At 38.9% G+C, this 19,902-nt stretch overlaps 1 protein-coding gene across 2 annotated transcripts in view; it reads right to left on the minus strand.

Moving 5' to 3' along the window:
* Window positions 1–153: 153 nt before the first annotated feature.
* The window catches only part of ical1 (islet cell autoantigen 1-like), a 26,806-nt gene continuing 7,057 nt past the window's right edge, over window positions 154–19,902 (minus strand). Inside the window, exons 4-15 of one of the 2 annotated variants that reach the window (XM_017426842.3) lie at window positions 18,274–18,346; window positions 18,056–18,179; window positions 12,524–12,722; window positions 12,322–12,447; window positions 11,281–11,379; window positions 11,077–11,159; window positions 10,058–10,107; window positions 8,339–8,389; window positions 8,075–8,239; window positions 5,981–6,268; window positions 5,789–5,893; window positions 154–4,639 (exon numbers count right to left, since the gene is read on the minus strand). In XM_017426842.3, coding sequence (XP_017282331.1) covers window positions 4,524–4,639; window positions 5,789–5,893; window positions 5,981–6,268; window positions 8,075–8,239; window positions 8,339–8,389; window positions 10,058–10,107; window positions 11,077–11,159; window positions 11,281–11,379; window positions 12,322–12,447; window positions 12,524–12,722; window positions 18,056–18,179; window positions 18,274–18,346 — 1,479 coding nt within the window. In that variant the 3' untranslated portion in view covers window positions 154–4,523. The remainder of the gene's footprint in view (window positions 4,640–5,788; window positions 5,894–5,980; window positions 6,269–8,074; window positions 8,240–8,338; window positions 8,390–10,057; window positions 10,108–11,076; window positions 11,160–11,280; window positions 11,380–12,321; window positions 12,448–12,523; window positions 12,723–18,055; window positions 18,180–18,273; window positions 18,347–19,902) is intronic. The other variant, XM_017426843.3, reaches the window with a different exon arrangement.

The following is a 19,902-nucleotide window of genomic DNA, read 5'->3' on the forward strand; positions in this document are numbered from 1 at the left end:
TGAGAAGAAACAGTGATGTGACAGAACTACTGATCCTTTCAGCCCCACTGAGGGAGGGGTTAGATTTCTGAGGATTTGGCTTCACAAAGTGCTTTTACACATTAGCGTTTCCATACAAATCTTTTTTTTGTGTGTTTGTTAGAAATATCTTTATTTTGCACTAATCATTATAAAGCATTTAGATGTGTGAGAATCAAGTGTTAAATAGAAATATATGGGTAACAGTTCTCAAAATATACACCACACAGTTAAAATAGTAAATACAAACAACCCCAGATGTTTACATTCACTGTAAAAACATTCATAACCATTTTTTTGTCTTACTGACATTAAATCAGACTAAACCTTTCTTGTTTTAGGTCAGTTAGGATTCCCAGAATTATTTGTATGTTAAGTGCTCGCAAAATGAGAGATAATTTCTTACTTTATTCCAAATCTCTGCCTTTAAATAATCTGAAAAAGCCCAAGTGGTGATTTCACGGCTTTGGAACCTTTTGATTTGTTAGTTGACCACATTTGAGTCAATTGGAGGCACAACTGTGGATGTATTTCAAGACACACCTCAAACACGCTGCTTCTTTGTGTGACTTTATGGGAAAATCAAAAGACGTAAGCCAAGATATCAGGAGGAAAATCATCGACCTCCACAACTCTGGATCATCCTTGGGTACCAAAATACCAAATACTAAGAAAATGGATGGAAACTTGTGACTTTGCAGAACGTAATAAAAAAATTCTCTAAATAAATTATCTTTGATTACTTGGGCATTTAGCAAATATAAATAATTTTGGGAATCCTAGCTGACCTAAAACATGAAAGGTTTAGTCTGATTTAATGTCAGACAAAGAGAAAAACACATGTGTTTTCATACAGTGGATGTAAACATCTGGTTTCAGCAGTTTTTGACAAATTTTTTTCAGTGTTTTGTTTTACAGCAACCCTCCTTTAAAAGAAGTTTTAAACAGCAGTAATAAGAATATAGTTTAACCAATTTTGATGCTCTCTGTTCAGTTCTTTACAGACTTCATTAAATCACAATCCTGCACGTAATTATTTTCTTGGCTCTAGACGTATGATGATGATATGCGGACAGCAGATGGGTTTTCAAAACTCCACTCAAAATGGAGTCTGGGTTGAAACCGTTTGTAGCACGGGATGGTCTCCACAGAGTGGATTTCAACTGTCCACATCCAGTCTGGTCCATCAGAGTGGTCCGACGTGGACGCTCGAGGTTCGAGGTTCTCCCAACGGCAGGAACAGGAGCATCCAACATTCAGAGGATGTAAAAGATCACCTGACATCTACGGGCTGCGTTAGTTCTGCCTTCACCAGGTTAACTTTCTGAGCCTTTACACTTCAGATTTACAGATTTACATTTCAAGGTTTCTTAATTGATTTTCAGGCCATTTTGAAAGTCTAACAATAAACAAACCATGAAGAACAGGGAACAACATAACAGTTTTTATATTAAAAATAATGAAATAAAATAAAAAAGACACTTGGTTTATAATGGGCCTAATCTAACAGATCAAGTTCTTATTGTTTTCGAGCTGAACTAAATTTTGATATTAAATGGTAAATTATCTGCATTTTTAAAGCACGTTTTTAAACCTAGGTTCACAAAACATTTTATAATGTGAACTAAAACTTTGTTTATCTTTTGTTTATATAATTAAAAACTTGTCTGAGCAATTTATTCATAAAAAACTGAAAAGGGGAAGAAGTCTGGAAACACAAATTATATTTCGTTTTCTTTTTCCAGACCTGGAAAATACTTTTCCATACTTTAAGATTGTGTAGGAACCCAGTTTTTGACTAACTAATACAACTTTTAAAATTAAACATCTACAATACTCCAGATGTCTTTTAAACATCTTTACACTATTGTCATACAAACTGAGTCATACTCATGTTGCGCTACTAGGTGGCGAGAACATCCACGGTAACCACATATTAAAATACAGAGAATAACTTTTTTAGCTCCAAAACTTTTTTTTTTTCCTATCATATCATTTACAGTTTCCTCTCAGTTATTAACCACAACTAAAGTTTAATAAAAGAAAATGAAGGTAACACCAAACAGAAAAATCTGTAAAATCTGCCCCGTTGTTGTCTTAGTTTCTAGGACACAAAGTCACATCATTGTTTCTGGAAAGTTCTTCACCAAAATTTCAAGTTTAGAAAGCGTATGTACAAATGTTTTTCTCACTAAAAATTTACGTTGTGTCAGATGGGAGGTGCAAAGGCAGCAAAAAACATCTGGAGTAGTGTGGATTGAGCCAAAAACAAGAAGAAGAAAAAGTTCAATCCTTAAGTTTCTGGTAAAATCTGCCACAAACTAACAACCAGTCAGTCTGTTTAAAGTTGAACTAACAAAGGTTAGCACGATAACACATTAAACTAAATGATACAACAGTTGATTTATGTTGCATTCATGTTAGCATGCTAGTCTTAACATTTAGAGTTAGATTGTTTTGGGTTTTTTTTTTTTTGGCAGGTTATGTTAAACTGTGTACAAATACACAGCTGGAACTACTGCGGGTTAAATTAGTTTGTTGTGTTTAATCTGAATTACATCACTTGTGAACAAAGACTGTTTGTCTTGATTTTGTCGAAGTGGTGATAGTTTTCAGTGATCTGATTGGCTGAGAGGCCAGGGTGGCCGGACTACATGTTCAGAGAATCTTCTGATTAATCTGGATTAACTAATCCTGGAAATTAAGACCTCATTAAGTGTTACCATAACACAGATTATCGCTGTAAGTCAGTGTTATGTGAATAGGTCTACTAGCCTCAGTTTTATTTCCACCTAACTTCAGCTTCTAATCATCCTGCCTTAGCTGCACCTCGCCGATTCCAGCTTCAGCTTCTTGGTTCCTCAGGAACACATTTCACCAGCTGAAGGTCGAGCTTCAACAAGCCACTTTCATGCATATTGTGTTAGAAGACTGAGCAAAAATGCCAGCTTGATCCGCTGCAGACTCAATCTATTTATCATCTCATACAGCGTGATTGGAAGATTGGGGCCACTCAGAGGAAGAGAAATATTAAAAAGGAAGGGTTTTTTTTTGTTTGTTTTGTTTCCAAGTTTTGAGATTAAAATCAAAATAGTGTTAAGACCAAACCAGAAGACGTCCTGAACGCGGCTGTATTATTCTTGCCGAGGACTATGAGTGCATGTTTACTGTGCAAACTTCAAAACAACAATATAAAGCTTTTTATTTCAACCAGTCCAAAGTGCAGTTTTTATTATTCCTGCAGCAACAACACAACTCTCAGAACTCAGTCCTTCGCAAAAACAGCACTGATCTCAACCCATATCTGCAGTATTATTGTTATTATTATTATTGTTATTGTTGTTGCCGCAGCCTACACCGCTCAGAGTTTTGAGGACATATTTACAGGTTATATAAAGGTATAGTTACGATGTATGAGTTAAATGCATTTCCCTATTAAAACCTATTATGACGTATAAAGTCACTATTTACACAGAACATATGGTTACGATTGTTTGGGTTTTGATTCTCCTTTTAATCTCGTTTATTCTCGATATATGCCTTTTTAACTTACTTTTGACTTTCTTCTTCAACATTTCATCTCAAAACTTGAAACCAAAAAAAAAAACCTTTTTTCTTCTGACTGGCCCTGATACGCCACCATGGTTACTTTGCTTTAAGAGCAGTAAATTCATGCTTGGGAAAAAAAATTAAAAATGACCTTTTTACTGTTGTTAAGTGGTATTTGGACTAAATATGTCCCATTATAAGTGCAAGACATTATGACAGCTGATGCAAAAAAAAAAAAAAAAGACTTAATGGCTCTTAAGTTGTAGCTAAAAGCATCTCAGCAGTTAGTCACCTCCCTCTGCCTTCAGCTGTGTATTTAGCTGTTCTTCTTTGGCTGAAAGAAAAGGGCAGACCGGTCCTAAAGCAAACAGATGAACGTGTCAGAGCCCAAAAACTGCAGCAACACAGACACAAAGCAGAAGCTAAACATTGCTGAAGTGAAGCAGCTGCTCAAGTACGTGGCAAATGGTGAGAAGAAGATAAATGATGTCATTTTGTCATTAAAGAGAGCCAGCTGGGTGTGCTTCATGATACAGACTCCAGGCGTATCAAATCACATCCTACTTCTTTATGTGTACTTCATTCATTTGTGACAATCGTGAGCTGCTTCATACAAACAACTATATGCAGAAAAAAGACTTAAAAACCACTCTGGGTCCCTTGTTTTGTGAGCACACAGCAAACCAACACACACCCTAACAATGCAAACACAAAAGCACACATCGGCGCCCAGAACACAGTCTGAAGCCAACAGACAGGAGGTTTGGTGCGCTCACAGGTCTGTAAACAGGTACTGAGACACGCTGATGAGATCAGCTCAAGGAGGGAAATATCACCTTCACAAATGCATCCGCATTTGTTTGTGCATAATCTGTGTGTAACAAACAGGATGGAGGGGAAACTAGCTGAAATCCAGATCCTTAAAGACAGAAAGTGAGACTGCTGCACAGAGGAGGTCAGGCGTTGAGCAGCTCGTCTGCTGAGCGGCCGATGGCGTCGGGGTTGGAGAGCGGGTCGAGGTCCGCGAACAGGTTGAACCACGCAGACATGTCTTTGGATCCTCCTGAGGCAGCTGGAGAAAACACACACAGGATTGAGAACAAAAGAATGTCCGGTTAACCCGTCCACTGTAACGTTTATTCTAATCTGACCTCAAGGGAACAAAAACAACATTATTTAATAAACAAAAATGAAGCCAAAATGGAAAAGCTGTAGAAACTAATTTAGCAGCGATAACTCTCAATCGTGATTTTCTTAAGGATTGCACATGGTTGTGGAGGAAATTTGACCTACTCTACTTTCCAATGTTGCTTCAGTTCATTGAAGTTTGCAGACATTAGTTTGTGCTCAGCTCTCTGAAGGTCTCACCACAATGTTTCAGTCAGGTTGAGGTCTGAACTTTTACTGGACCATTGCAGCACCTTAATTCTTTTCTTTTTGAGCCATTCCATTGTAGATTAGCTGCTGTGTTTGGGATATTTGCTCTGTTGGTCCAAGCTTCAGCTGTCAGACAGATGGCCTCACATTTGACTCTAAAATCCCTTGGTCTACAGAGGAATTCATGGATGATTCAATGACTGCACGGAGCCCAAACCATCATCCCTCCACCACCGTGCTGCCAGTTGGTATGAGGTATTTGTGCAGCATGTTCTTCAAACATACTGCTACTTTGGTTTCATCTGTCCAAAGGACATTGTTCCAGAACCCTTATTGTTCATTCAGATGAAACTTTCCAAAACTAAGTCATGTCGCCATATTGTTTCTAGCGAGAAGAGGCTTTCTCCTGCAATCCTTCCTAAAAACCATACTTGCTCAGATTTTTTTCTAATTGTCCTGTCATGAACTTTAACCTTTAACCTGCTAACTAAGACCTGCAGAGTCTGAGATGCAACTATCAGGGTTTCCTATTTGGGGTGAATTTGCAGGGACGTCCACACCTGTCTTAAATGTTTTCCACTTGTGAATAATCTTCCTCTCTGTAGAATGATGAACTCCAAAGATAAAATTTAAATACTTTTAGAACTCAGTTTTATTGTTCTGATAAGGAAAAGCTCAAATTCAAAGAGGGTGCACTTTCTTTTAGGCTCTTTTTCCATGAGAAAAGCCAGGGATGCAACAGTGGATCGGCGGCTGCTACTCAACAAATTGTTTTGTTTCTTTGCGTAAACTGCTCTGACATTCCTTTCTGTTTGAAACTCTACAAAAACAAAAGCACACGTACGAGTCACACCGCCAGCTGCTGAACCTGGAGTCCGAGGAGCTGCCTGGTTCTGACCAGTGGGGAGCTGCAGGGGCGGAGCCTGGAACATAGGTGGGGTCGCCCAGCCTGAAGAACAATGACGGGGAAAGAAGAGGTGTTAAATACTCTGCTAAATGCCCTCTTTCCAACAGGGATCCGACCTGTCCAGCTGACCTGTGGAGCTCAGACTGTGATCCAGCAGCTGAGAAGGCAGGAAGCCTGTGGGGCTGGGAGGGTTGGAGGGGGGGTGTGCTGCTGGGCCACCACTCGCTGCAGGGACGCTGGGAGGATCAAACATCCCGAAAGCGTCCTGCCACTCTCTGCTGAACTCATCGCTGCCACCTGGACCCAGGCTGAGAAGGTCTTTGAGGAAAGCCATGTCGCTGCGCTCACCGTCCTCCTCCTCCAGTCTCAGGCCGGTCTCAGAGGGAAGGGACAAACCCGCAGGGAGTAGCCCACCATCTAGAGGGAACAGAGAAGGACACTCAGTATCATGTAACAGAACCTCAGCACAGGGCCGGTCAGTGAAGGTGGAGTTTGACACTGAGAAAGAGAAAATTAAGAATGAAAAAAAAGAGCTGAAAATATTACTGAAGAAACATCATCCTCAACAGAAGGAGAAAATATGTGGGTTTAATTATATGCATTCATAGTAAGAAGAACCCAAACCTCAGATGAACAACAATAAAAGACATGTTAGACTGCATCATTACTTAAAAAAAAAACACTAAACCAAAATGCAGAAGCAGAGCCTGAAAGTCCACTCTCATCACCACAGGAGCTAAGAGCCAGGAGCTACACTACAGTGATCTTCACTTTAGTTTAACCATAATTCACAGCATTGTGTTTGGAGTAAACCAAACATGTCATTTCAGCACAAATCACTCATACAAACTGTCAAGCATGGTGGTGGAGGGCTGATGGTCTGTAGTCACTGAGTCGGCGAACATCTCTGTACACCAAAGCATTGTGGAGTCAAATGCCACGTGTCCCTGATGGCTGAAAATGCTGCTAAAGGTGGCTCCAGAAGCTTCTGAATCATGGAGGGGACTCAGTTTATCCTGTTTCTGAATTATGGTTCAGTTGAACAAATAATAAAACTGTTTTATTATTTAGAAATAAGGAGTGGTAGAGCCTGGGTCAAAGTTATCTGGTTAAAGTATTTGTAGGCCACAAAAACATTTGGGGGGGATTAAACAAAATGAATAATTTATTTTATTTTTTTATTTTTAAACTATGAACAAGTAAACAATGTTTTAGTGAAAGTTTACCAATTTTGGTGAAAAAGGAGATTATACTGTCATAGATCCATAAAAAAACTCAAAAACATTTACCTTATTTTAAAAAAAACATTTAGTTCCTTTGATTTGTTGGGTTTATTGTTTGTTTTCTTGTGCTTGGAAAGTACATTTCAGTCTATTCTTCGGAACAAAATTGTAAAATGAGACACTTTTCTTTAAAATCAGTCACTAATAAAGGGGTCGCGTGGCCCGGCCGTAGACCCTGAAAGTGAAAATTTCATTGTCTTGCAGTTTAAACCGCACCTGGGAGACTTCTGGACCCCCAGGACCATGGACGGCCCGTCCTAAAAGGATGAAGCACTAAAAAAGTTTAGCAGACAGTCACTAAAACTGATTCATAAAATGTCTGAAGGGACACCAGTAAAGGTGATTGAATTGTACGTAAATTATACCCACTCTATATTCTCTAAACAAAGTCTAATGTTCCTCTATTGATGATTAAATCAACAGCATTTGTTTGCTTTAAAAAAACCAACACTTGCTATATTTAACCAAGTTTTATGAATGGTTAGCCAAAAGTCAACTTTTTGGTTTGTGGTCCATTTTACCATGAAACTGGAATTAAAATGATAAATGTGGATAATTAAAAGACAAAAAAATTGTATCATACAATATTATACATTTTAAGAAGTTTTTTTTTTAAATTTGGTTTCTTGTTAAACCTAAATATGTTCAGGTCTAACTATTAAATTATATTATTTTAAATAACTCATCTATCAGTTATTAAATCTGTCCATCTTTATGTCTAAGGTGCACTCCAGTAAAAATGCTCCAACATGGAGATCAATCAGGCTGAGGTGGGTACGATCTGGGCAACGAAATAATGTGTACGGCCAAGAATACAGTTTCACAAGCTGTGCGCACAAAATAAAGGAGTACGAGTTGAAATTCTAGGTGAGAAGAGTCAGACAGGAACCTGAGACTCGGATCACAGTGAGAGGACAGAGAGGACAGCCCGCCTGTTTACCAGAGACAAGAGACAGGCTTCCAAAAGCACACAAGTCGTTCTGGTCTCTAGCCTGTGACGGAGGCAGGAGCTGTGGCTGGAGTGGGGGCGTGTCGCCGCTCATGAGCATCAGGTCATCGTTGGAGTCTGTGGACAGTCCTCTGAGATCGTGCAGCGATGCCATGGCTGTGGTAGTGTTTGGGTGCAGTGAGATTATATTAAAATGATTTATCGGGGTCAGCGGCAGCAACCGAAAATCACACAACTACAGGTGAGGTCACTTACCGCCGCTGTCACCGGCCTGGTTCTGCCCATCACTGCTCTGCTTCAGGTATGCTAACAGAAACACAAACATTTCACTCCTTTAATCTGAAAGACTGTGTGAAGCATTCTGTGAGGCATTCTGAAAATTTAATAACATCTTTTCTTAAATTTGTGACAAATATCTTGATGGATTAAAATCCAATTCAATAAAACTTTGAATTTTATTTCCTTGATTATATTTCCTAAGACTGATGCGGCATTTGGGATCTATGTTGTTATTAATGTTTGCATTTAAACATTTCTAACACAGCCATGTAAAGCAGAGACAAAAAAGCCTGTTTCCTTATACAGCTGAAACCAGATGTTTACATCCACCATATAAAAAGACTATCATTTTCTTCTGTCTGACATTAAATCAGACTAAACCTTTCCTGTTTTAGGTCAGTTAGGATTCCCCAAATTATTTTTATTTGCTAAATGTCTAAATAATCAAAGATATTTTTTTAGATAATTTTTTAACTACTTTCTTCAAAGTCACAAGTTTCCATTCATTTTCTTAGTATTTGGTATCATTGCCTTTAAACTTTGACTTGGGTCAGATGTTTTGGGTTTCCTTCCACAAGCTTCTCCCAATAATTTACAGGAATTTTTTTCCATTCCTCCTGATGATGATGATGCTATCTATTTTGCAAAGTGCATGAGTCACTCCTGCAGTAAAACACACCACAAAATGATGCTGCCACTTCCGTACTTCACAGTTGGGATGGTGTTCTCAGGCTAACAAGTTTCCACCTTTTTCCTCCAAATGTAACAATGGTCATTATGTCCAAACAGTTCAGTTTTAGTTTCATCAGACCACAGGACATGTCTCCAAACATGAAGCTCTTTGTCCCTGTGCACATTTACAAACTAATCTGTCTTCTTTATGTTGCTTTGGGAGTAATGGCTTCTTCCTCACTGAGTTTCCTTTCAGTCCGTGTTGGTTCAGGACTTGTTTCTCTGTGGATAATGACTCTCTGACCAGCTTCAGCAGCATCTTCACGAGGTCTTTAGCTTTAGTTCTGGGGTTGATTCACACATTTCGCACCAAAACATGTTCATCTCAGGAACACAGAACCGTCTCCTTCGTGAGCGGTATGATGGCAGGACATTACCATGGTGTTTATACTTGTGTATAAATGTTTGAACAGATGAACCTTTAGGCATGTCACGTAAAGAAGCAGTGTGTTTGAGGTGTGCCTCTAATTAACTAAAATGTGGTCAACTAACCAATCAAAAGATCTCAAATCCCTGACATCATCAACTGTTTAAAGGCAGAGTAATCTTAGTGTATGTAAACTTGTGACTATAAGTAATAAAAATTATCTCTCAATAGTTAGACATTAGGAAATAAAAATAATACTGTGTATGTAAACATCTGGTTTCAACTGTATTTTCTGTGATGCCTCAACTGAGACTACAGGAGATTCTACCATGTACTTAATATATTTATACTTAATATTTCCCTTCATGTTCCAACAAAAAAAATTGCACAACACAAATTTTCAGACTTCACAAAATAGATGGCTGCAGCAAATACTCAGTGCATATGTTTATGCTCAACTATTTGTTGGAAACAGTTCAAACACATTACAGCAGATAGCTAGTTAGGATTTTTTTTGTTACATCTTTAATTCAAAGGCAGCAATTTTATGATTCTGGTTGAAACAAACAGTTTACCCAGCAGGGGGCAGTACATACCTGCAACAGAGGCACTTCCTGCTGGATCGCCATCATCCAAGGACACCAGACTGAGAGAAAAAGAAAGATGGACAAGGAGAAAAAAATGAGCTTGTATCCTGTGCATGTCCTGTGAGACAGTTTGGTCTTTTAGAGCGATGTAGTCTCTCTTTGATTTGGAGCTGCCACTAGGAGGCGTCGTCTGAAATGAGTCACTAAATGCAGCCACTACTGGTTGTCAAACTGCATGTGAGTAAATAAGGGCGTAACACTGGCCTCCAGTTTGATGAAAACACAGCTTTGGGGAGAAGAAAGTATAAGTGTGTTGATAAAGCCATGGCACCAGGACAGCTGGGCTATGTTCACACTGCAGGTCTTAATGCTCAAATCAAAGTTTTTTGCTCAAATGAGATTTTTTTTCAAGGTCCTTCACATTACATTTTAAATGAGACCTCCATCAGACTCCACTGCGATCAGTCCCCCATGCTCAGAAGAAGATATGACATCACACAGCACTTTGTTTTTACAGAAGTAAATATGGATGCTGCCAGTGTTAGCGTGTGCGTTGATTCTGAAGCTGCTGTCCAATTGGGGCGAACTGTACATCCAAAATGATAAAAAATAAAGAAGACAGAAGAAAAAGAGCCCAAATGTTAACGATGACCTGTGCAGAGAAATGTGTGGATGAAGAGTCGGAGCCAAGAGAAGTCGGACTTTAACGAGAGGGTCGGATGAAATGTGACAAGAAAGTTCACACTGTGATTGCTTTGAAAAACCTCAGATATGTATCCAATTCAGTACCATATACAGGAAAGACCTGGGTTGGATATGTAAAAACTTCACACTGCTATGAAAACATCTGATATGTGTCGAATAGGGGCAACAAAAATCGGATTTCGGTTGTATTTGCCTGCAGTGTGAATGTAGCCTCAGAGGATGGGAGTGGCATGAAAATGAGTCAGTCCAAACAACAGGTATTTTGGGTTACATAAAACAAATTTTCAGTGTACTTTTTTCCATGATTGAAAGTATTTTCTAACCTGTCTGTGTTGCTCTGCGGAGCCTTCTCCTTCTCGTTTTGTTTCTGTGACTCAGATATTAGCTCCAGGGGGTCCCGCAGGTCCTGTAGGAACATCATTGCTGTTTTATTCCATCTAAACACAGATTTAGCTAAACAGCTTCCAGGAAGTAGACTGGTGCAGGTATGAAGCAAACAGCAGCAGATGCTCTATGATCTGAAGTACCTTGAGTGTGGTGAACTGGTATGGGATGTGTCCTAAGAAGGCCTCGTGGATCTTTGACATAGACTGGGCTGTTTTCTCCCAGTACTGCAGCAGGGTGGTCTGACACAACAGGACAGAGAAGATTTTACTACGTGATGAAAACAAGCAGGGAGATACTGTGTACATGTAAATTATTTTTATTCTCAAGTGTCCTTACATTGGCTCCATGTTAAACTGGAGTTACTACTGATTCATAAGAACCTAAAAATTACAAAAGCATCTCTTCAAATTTAAAAACAAATCTGGAAAAGTCTGAAACTTATCTAAGTAAAGTTGTAAGAGAGTGATAACAGCTTGAGTGGATATTTATATTCATTTGCATTTTAATTAGGGTTCTGTGTGAATGTATGGATGAATGGGTGAATGACTGATTGTAGTGTGAAGCGCTTTAGGGTCCTTGTTGAAGCTGAAACTGGTCAAGTTAAACAGAACAAAAACTAAAATTAGCAGAACGGTAGCTGAAACCTAAAAACAGCAGTAGCTAAAAGCTATAATTAGCAAAACAGTAGCTAAAAGCTTAAACTTGCAAACTGGGAGCTAAAAGCTAAAATGAAGGAAAGAAGCTGAAGTAGTTTTAGAGCACGTTTTTCAAGAATTTACTCGTAACTCTGAAAACTCGTAAATTAAAACAACACTTGTTTAATATATTATATTTCTAAATAATTTAATCATCAGTAAAAATTTACATGTGGGTGAGTACTTTGGAGCCGGAGCAGTTTTAATTTATTTATTTATTTATTTTGAACCAAGTCATAATTTGTCTCCCTCTATAGTATCAAAAAAGTTAGAGTAATTTCTTTATTATCAGTATTAAGTCTGACACTGTAATATAGTGACACGCAGTTAATTAATCAGCTGCTGAATTTATTCATTAATTAGAAGCAGCATAACTCTTCAAAGGTTCACTAAATTAAACCTCCAGACATACTGCAGTAGATCTATTAAAACCAGTCTGCATCAGTCTTCAAAGTCCTGTTTTACGGCTGACAGAGACGTGTGTACCTGGTAAGTACAGAGGGAGTGGGACAGCATGTTACAACGGCTTGCTCCCAGCATGTCCACCTTCTGACACACATCGTTTTTGAGTTTCTCAAACTGGCCCTTTGTCCCTCTGACCTGAGCTTGGACCTGTCGACGCAGAGAGAGAAACATCACCAACATGTTTTGGATCACTGAGGTTTAAAGCCTTTCAGCCGTTTCTTGCCTTGCGGAACTTCTCAAGCTGTTTGTAGGTGTCTGGGTCCAGTTCTTGGGAGATGTCTTTCATCCAGAGCAGCGCTCCTCTGTACTCTGTGCGGGACTTCTCCATGCGAGTGACCGTTAGCAGTGTGTCGGCAATGGCACGCCGCCGGAACGTCTCCACTTCCTGGTACAAACGCTGCAAAGGAGGGCAAAGCGCCATCCTGCGAAATGGAAAAGGTAGAAATGGTGAGAATCAGAAAAAAATAAAGAAATAAATATGTAGATGTGAGCAACAGATTGAGCATATCCAATATAGTGAACATTGTTCTTAGTGTGATATTGAAAATTATATAAATCACAACTATTAGGTCTTTTTTTAGCAATATTTTACTCTGTGTCTAAAACTACGTTCACACTGCAGGTCTTAATGCTCAGTTCTGATTTTCTGCTCAAGAAGAAAAAAAATTCATATACGAGTCATGTATGGACCAAAAAAAGTTTACAGAAATTGGATTTGGGCAACTTTGGCCTGCAGTTATTCACGAGGAGCTTAGATTTTCCTTCCACTTCTAATTCATCACAGCTCCAAACCCCTGTCATCCATAAGTTTTTTCTTTTTCTTTATTGTCACCGAATGACATGGAGCATGATGATTTCTGTATCCTCCCACACAGGAGTTATATTGCTGCTTTATTACACTCATACTCTGGCCTTTTGTTTTACAGACTGAACCTTTATTGTTTTTTCTGAGCCAGACCGATTAAAAATCACTTCTGCTATTGGATTTTGTGAAAGGACCACTGTAAGGTTTGCTGTTTTCATTCCACTGAGAGAACGAGGCTCAAAGCTCGTCTGAGAGTCATGACTTGCTCACATTATGCCATAGTGTTGAGTTAAACATTTATACAATGATGTAAACATAGCACCAGGGTTTCCCCCAGTGTATTATAAGCCTGGCGGGCCGCAAGGCTAAACTCCACTTGTTTATTATAAATACATCATTTTTTATACACGTTTTTTTCCACCTGCACCCCCAAAACCGCTACCTTTATCAACCTCACCGCACGAGGGTACGCGTGCCAACAGTGACGCAATCGCGCTGTCCCCGCCCCTGCGCGAAGGTCCTGCGTGATGTCACGTGGTCGTGCACCTTCTAGTTTTTGTAACTTGGCGCGAACTGCGCACCGCAGTCTATTCAAAATGAACGTTTTGGTGCTCTAGTGGAGCTGGTTCGCCTGTATCAGTATTTATATGATCCATCTGTGAGAGATCACAAAGATAATCAAACGGCTCAAAACTCATGGAAGGCGCTTACTGCTGCAGCTAAGAAAAGGAGTGTTTATAGACCACAGAGGGAAGAAATATTAATTCTATGATGGGTGAATCACAACTAAAGCAAATAAGCAAATAAATCAATGAAAATCAAACTGAATCTTTTAAGTTTAAACATCCTCACATACGGACCAGACTGGCTTTGTTAGACAGAGACAGACCCAAGACAACGTGAGGAAGACGTTACACGTGATGAGAGAGGTCACTCAGCAAAAACTAGAGGCGCTGATATTAAGTCTAGATGCAGAGAAAGCATTTGATTCGGTGGGGTGGTCGTTTTTATATAGAGTGCTTTCAAAATTTGGATTCCATACAACGATAATTGACACATTTAAATCATTATATAATAAACCAACGGCTAGAATTAAAATTAATGGAGATTTGACCAATTCATTCACTTTGGAGAGAGGAACCAGACAGGGGTGTTGTGCGTCGCCGCTCCTCTTTGCCTTGTTTATTGAGCCCGTGGCTCAGCTGATCAGACAGAGGTCAGATATAAGAGGGGTCACTATGACATCCGGGGAGCAAAAACTGTCCTTATTCGCTGACGACTTATTGATAAATATAACACAGCCCACACAAACAATCCCGAAACTCATGAAGTTGCTAGAAGAGTTTAGTTCAATCTCCGGCTACAAAATTAATATAAGTAAAACTCAAGTATTAACATTTAACTATGATCCACCATCCTCCTTTAAGACTATGTACAACTGGAAGTGGGATTCTGAATCTATAAAATACTTGGGGGTTTTACTACCTAGGGACCTCTCAAAATTGTCTGAAATCAATTACGGCCCTCTAAATGTGAAAATAAAGTCCGATTTACATAGATGGAATGTTATCCCATTTTTAAGTTTAAGCTCCCGGATAGAATCCATCAGGATGAATATCCTCCCACAGCTGTTGTACTTATTCCAGTGTCTGCCGGTCAGGATCCCAGCGAACCAGTTCTTAGAATGGGACCGATTAATAGCCAGGTATGTGTGGCAGGGTAAAAAGGCTAGAATAAAATTTAAAACTTTGCAATTAAAAAAAGAGAAGGGTGGAATGGGTCTTCCCTGTTTACAGGATTATTACCATGCAGCCCAACTGAGGCCTTTAGTCTGCTTGTGTTCACCATCTTACACGGCAGCATGGAAGGAAATAGAAGGAACAGCAATAAGAGGAATCCCAATAGCAGCCCTACTGAGCGATCATAAGTTACAGGAAGAACTACAGATCCCAGAAGACTCCATATCAGGGAGCTTCCTCAAACCCTGGCAGGAAATAGCTAAAATTTGCAGAATAGGAGAAGTATCTAAATTTCTGAGGTGGTGTGCCTATGATTCAGATTTTACTCCAAATAAAATTGACAACAGATTTAAGACATGGGTCTCAAAAGGCTTGACTAATTATTATTCATTTGTCCACAAAGGAATATTTAAGAGTTTTGAGGCCTTACAGAAAGATCACGGACTGGAAAAAGAGGATTTTTTTAGGTACCTGCAGGTGAGGCATTATTTTAATAAAAATTTGAAAGATCTTTTGGGGAGAAGTGGTTCAAGTTTCATGGAGGCATTTCTATCACTAATTAAGCCAAGATCAGATTGCAAAATTATTTCCAAATTATATCAGGCTACACAACTTTGTAAGCAGGAGAATACGGAATATATAAAGAAAAAATGGGAAAAAGAAATGAATGTAATAATCTCACAAGAAGGTTGGGAAGAAATATGTCAGCTGCCGTGGGTCTCGACCGGATCAAACACTTGGCGGGAGTTTTGCTGGAAAAACGTCACGCGATTTTTTGTTACACCTGTTCAGAGACGATTTACAACCAACGGGGATGCCTGCTGGAGACTGTGTGGGTTCAACGGAGCCGACCACCTCCATGTTTTTTGGGACTGCCAGGTATTGAGACCATATTGGGAAGAGATCCACAAACATATTGGGAATGTCTTCAATGTGAACCTCCAATTCAAATGTGAAACACTGTACCTGGGCAACCTACAGTTGAACACATGGACCAATAAGGACAAGAAACTGTTGGCTATTTTGCTGGCAGCCAGTAAGAAAGCCATCACCAGGAAATGGCTGAAGTCAGACCCGCCCACAGTGGATGAATGGATTGAAATTGTTTATCAGATTTATGTTATGGAAAAGATCACCTTTTCCCTCCGTGTGGAAAGAGAGAAATTTTACAAGATCTGGTCCAAATGGACTGAGTATGTGAAACCAGTAAGATCCGAGTTTATATGATTGTACTTGCGAATCGTGTCGATCCCCTTTATGTTCTTTTAGCTTTAATTGTAATTCAACAAAGTGGTGCAGTCCCCATTCTATTTTATTTGTTTTTCCTTTTTTGTTTTTTGTTCAATTTTGTTAATTCCTGTTATTGTTTAAATGTGTAACATGTAAAAATATTAGAAAGGCAATAAGGAGGATCTGAAATGGAGGACGTTGTAACTAACAAATGTGATTGGAATTTGTCTTTCTCAATAAAAAGATAATTACAAAAAAAAAAAAGTTTAAACATCCTCTCTGTATCACAGCCAGAAACACAACAGTTCTTCCTCCTGAATATGTGCAGCTATATTAGCTGTGGCAACAGTCTGCTCTCTTTTTTACCGTATTTCCACTGGTTACGTAGCGTACTGCCCCGTCTTTTCGGAGAATACTGCACCGACGTAAGCGCCAAGTATAAACGAAACCAAAAATGGTTAGTTGAGCCAAAATTCAGCGGGTGGCTTTACAAGACTGAGTATGGTAAGCATGTTTTGTACTTAGTGAAAATATTTATATGATGCATGCTAATTTATCCTTGTTTAACAGTAAAATGATGATATTAAATTCAGCATTAGATATGCTTTGTTTTGTTGTTACATGTAGTGATCCAACATGCAGCCTGTGCCACAAAAAGCACAGTACAGTACAGCATATCTCTGTTTTTCAGAGTTCTCTGTTTTTATTCAGTGGCCTTGATGTGAGACGTGTGTTTGTGCTTTGTTTGGACTTTTTCATTTATGTTAATTTAATTTATTTGTAAATGTGACTTAAATTAGGATTTAAATTAGGTGCAAACCATTTGTATTTATTTTAATTGTATTTTTGTTTAAAAAAAAATTACAAAAATGTCTTTTTGTAAAACTGTAGTTGTGTAAATATTTGGCACAAATATCTTACTATATCACATAATAAATAGCCATATTTTCAACTTTTCTGTCAACTTTAATCTTTTTTTTTTACTAAATCACAGTCGGCCGGCGAACGGCCACCCACCACCAGGCTTAGCCTCTTTTCTGGGGGAAACCCTGTAGCACATAAAGGAGGGAAATTTGTGTTCGATTGATTATTTCTTTGTTGTACCAGTACTTCTTGGCAATAAATCTTATATTGTTGGAAAACCTGCTCATTTCTCCTTAAATGTTGTCACATTTGTGGGTTGAGCAACAGAGTTCAGTATGTGGGTTAAATCCATGGAAAAACTTGCCAAATCTTGTCTGCCAAACAGCTTCTTCTGCTGTTGACTCTTGTTTTGAGCTTCTGGTACCACAGTACCAGATTATACCTTCTGATTAGAAGGTCAAGTTCCATATAACAGGGGGGACAGAGACAGGTGTGAAGTGGACATTCCACAAGACTCTGCCCTCCAAGATGACATCACTCAACCCCACAGAGCGGGGTTTATCAGAGACTACCTCCAGATATTTTGGCATAGAGAGGATGGAATGACCTGCCTGCAGTCCTGACCTGAACCTCATTGAACACCTGTAGGATCAGCTGTTTGTCCCAGAGTGACCAACACAACCACACTGGCTGAGTGATGACAAATACTGGTTGAAGAACAGGATACCATCCCACAGCAGGTTGGGACCAGGCTGGTGAGCAGCATGAGGAGGAGGAGGAGCCAGGCTGTTGTGGCTGTGTATGGTTCTTCCACATGCTGCTGAGGCCAGTGTTTGTTAAATTAATAAACTGTTTAAGACTTCAATCATCCAAACCAACAAGCACCAAACAAGAGTCATCAGCAGAATAACCTGTTTATGGCACCATTTAAATGGGAAATAAACAGGATTTTCAACAGTAAAAATTTTATTGCCAAAAAGTATTGTTATAACAAAGAAATAATCAACCAAACACAAATTGCCTTGTACTAAGTTTAAATCGTATATCATGATAAAGCTCCAGTATAGTACAATGTAAATTTCTGGTTATATCACCCAGTCCTGAATTGTTTTCCGACCTCTGTTTGGCAGACGCACACAGAGCTTTGCTGGTGGCGTCCATCATACTCCCCGCCTTCGTGCGATCACGTTCAGCTTGAAAGTGAAGGAACAGGCCAAGCTCATTTTCTTCCTGGGACAGACCTGAGAACGGACAAATTTATAAAACAAGTTTTAAGGGCCTCACAAAGGAAGTAACTATTTCAAATGTTTCCTGAATTAAGTGAATCTGACTCACGTGTGATCCTATACTGGTACTTCTCAATCACCTTCAGCAGCTCTGTGCACGTGGACTGAACAGAACGGAAGAACTGCACACACAGAACATGCATGGTTAAAATAACGTGCTGCTATGAGTCAACGTGACAACAGAGAGCTCTGCTTCATCACGTGATGTTTATCTCTCTCAGCATCCATCTTCCAGACAGATACATCTTGACCAATCTGATGGAAACTATGTCTAAAAAATTAATTTCTGTCTTAGTAACAGATATGTTAATACTTCTCCAAAGCTGCTGACGTTCAGATGAAAACAAGATGAACAAGTCAGCTTGACCTTTGAAGCCTGCTGATAAACAGTCTACTGCGTTATGATGCTGAAAGGGCAAATATGATGCTGAGGCTCATCAAAAATATTTGCTAGCATAATTTAATCCTGTTTCATTGGCTACAGTTAGGAGCCAGCATAACCAGAACCTCGAAACAGAACAAACACCTTTATAGGCCCGAGTAGAGCATAAAAAGATCATAACCAGTTACTTAAATACCACTATTACTTTAAATTTAATGTTGTTCTTTCAAGTAACACAAACTTACACTTATTTACCCCTACACTCAAGACAAAAGCAACCTCCTGAGTCATTCTTTGTCATCCAGGTGAAATATATAAAAGACACAGACAGGCTGTAGGACAGTAAAGGGAGGAGGTCTCCAGCACATGTGCAGAGTTACTCATTAACTGCAAAATAAACACTCATTTTCTTCAGTTTGTCTACCACAGCAGTGGTTAAAACACCTGTCAGTGTGCAGGCCAGTGCTAATGGAGACAAACTGATCCATCCACCTCATGTGTGTCTAATGGAAAGTAGCAGATGGAAAAAAAAAAGAGATAAGGTTTCATATTTTATTTAACACACAGCTGTGTTAAAAACAACTAATGCTACTCAATTTGAAAAGGTTATGAGGCCACTTCCCAAAACAAAAACAAGAGCTCCATCTTTGTAAAAGCAAACACTTGTAAAGTTTCTGACAAGAAACCGGTGCATTATCTTTATTGTTCCATCTTTCACTGGACTGGAACTCTGCCCTGGTGACTATAAGACAACCGGGCACCTATAGTTTATTTAAATCTCAGTAACAGAAATGGTTAAACAGAACTCAGGTCTGCCAGCAGTGAGCTCACTTTGCCGTCTGTAAACATCTGTTTGTGTTTTATTAGCATTTGTGGTAATTATTCTAGTTTTTTCTTTTGACAGATGTGTTTCTGTTTGTCTTGTATTTTATGTAGTACCATTCTAAAACGAAGACACTTTTACAAATTTGTTGGTGAGGGTTGCCATTTTTTATGTATATACACTTTTAGAGTTTGAACAAATTTGTTATTTTTATTTGATGCTATAAATTTTGTGTTTTGGTTTTAGGGTGACTTGTAATATACAGGTCCTTCTCAAAAAATTTACATATTGTGATAAAGTTCATTATTTTCCATAATGCAATGATAAAAATTAAACTGTCATATATTTTAGATTCATTGCACACCAACTGAAATATTTCAGGTCTTTTATTGTTTTAATACTGATGATTTTGGCATACAGCTCATGAAAACCCAAAATTCCTATCTCAAAAAATTAGCATATTTCATCCGACC

The sequence above is a fragment of the Kryptolebias marmoratus genome, linkage group LG23 (genome assembly GCF_001649575.2).
Source record: "Kryptolebias marmoratus isolate JLee-2015 linkage group LG23, ASM164957v2, whole genome shotgun sequence".
In the NCBI taxonomy this organism is placed as follows: domain Eukaryota; kingdom Metazoa; phylum Chordata; class Actinopteri; order Cyprinodontiformes; family Rivulidae; genus Kryptolebias; species Kryptolebias marmoratus.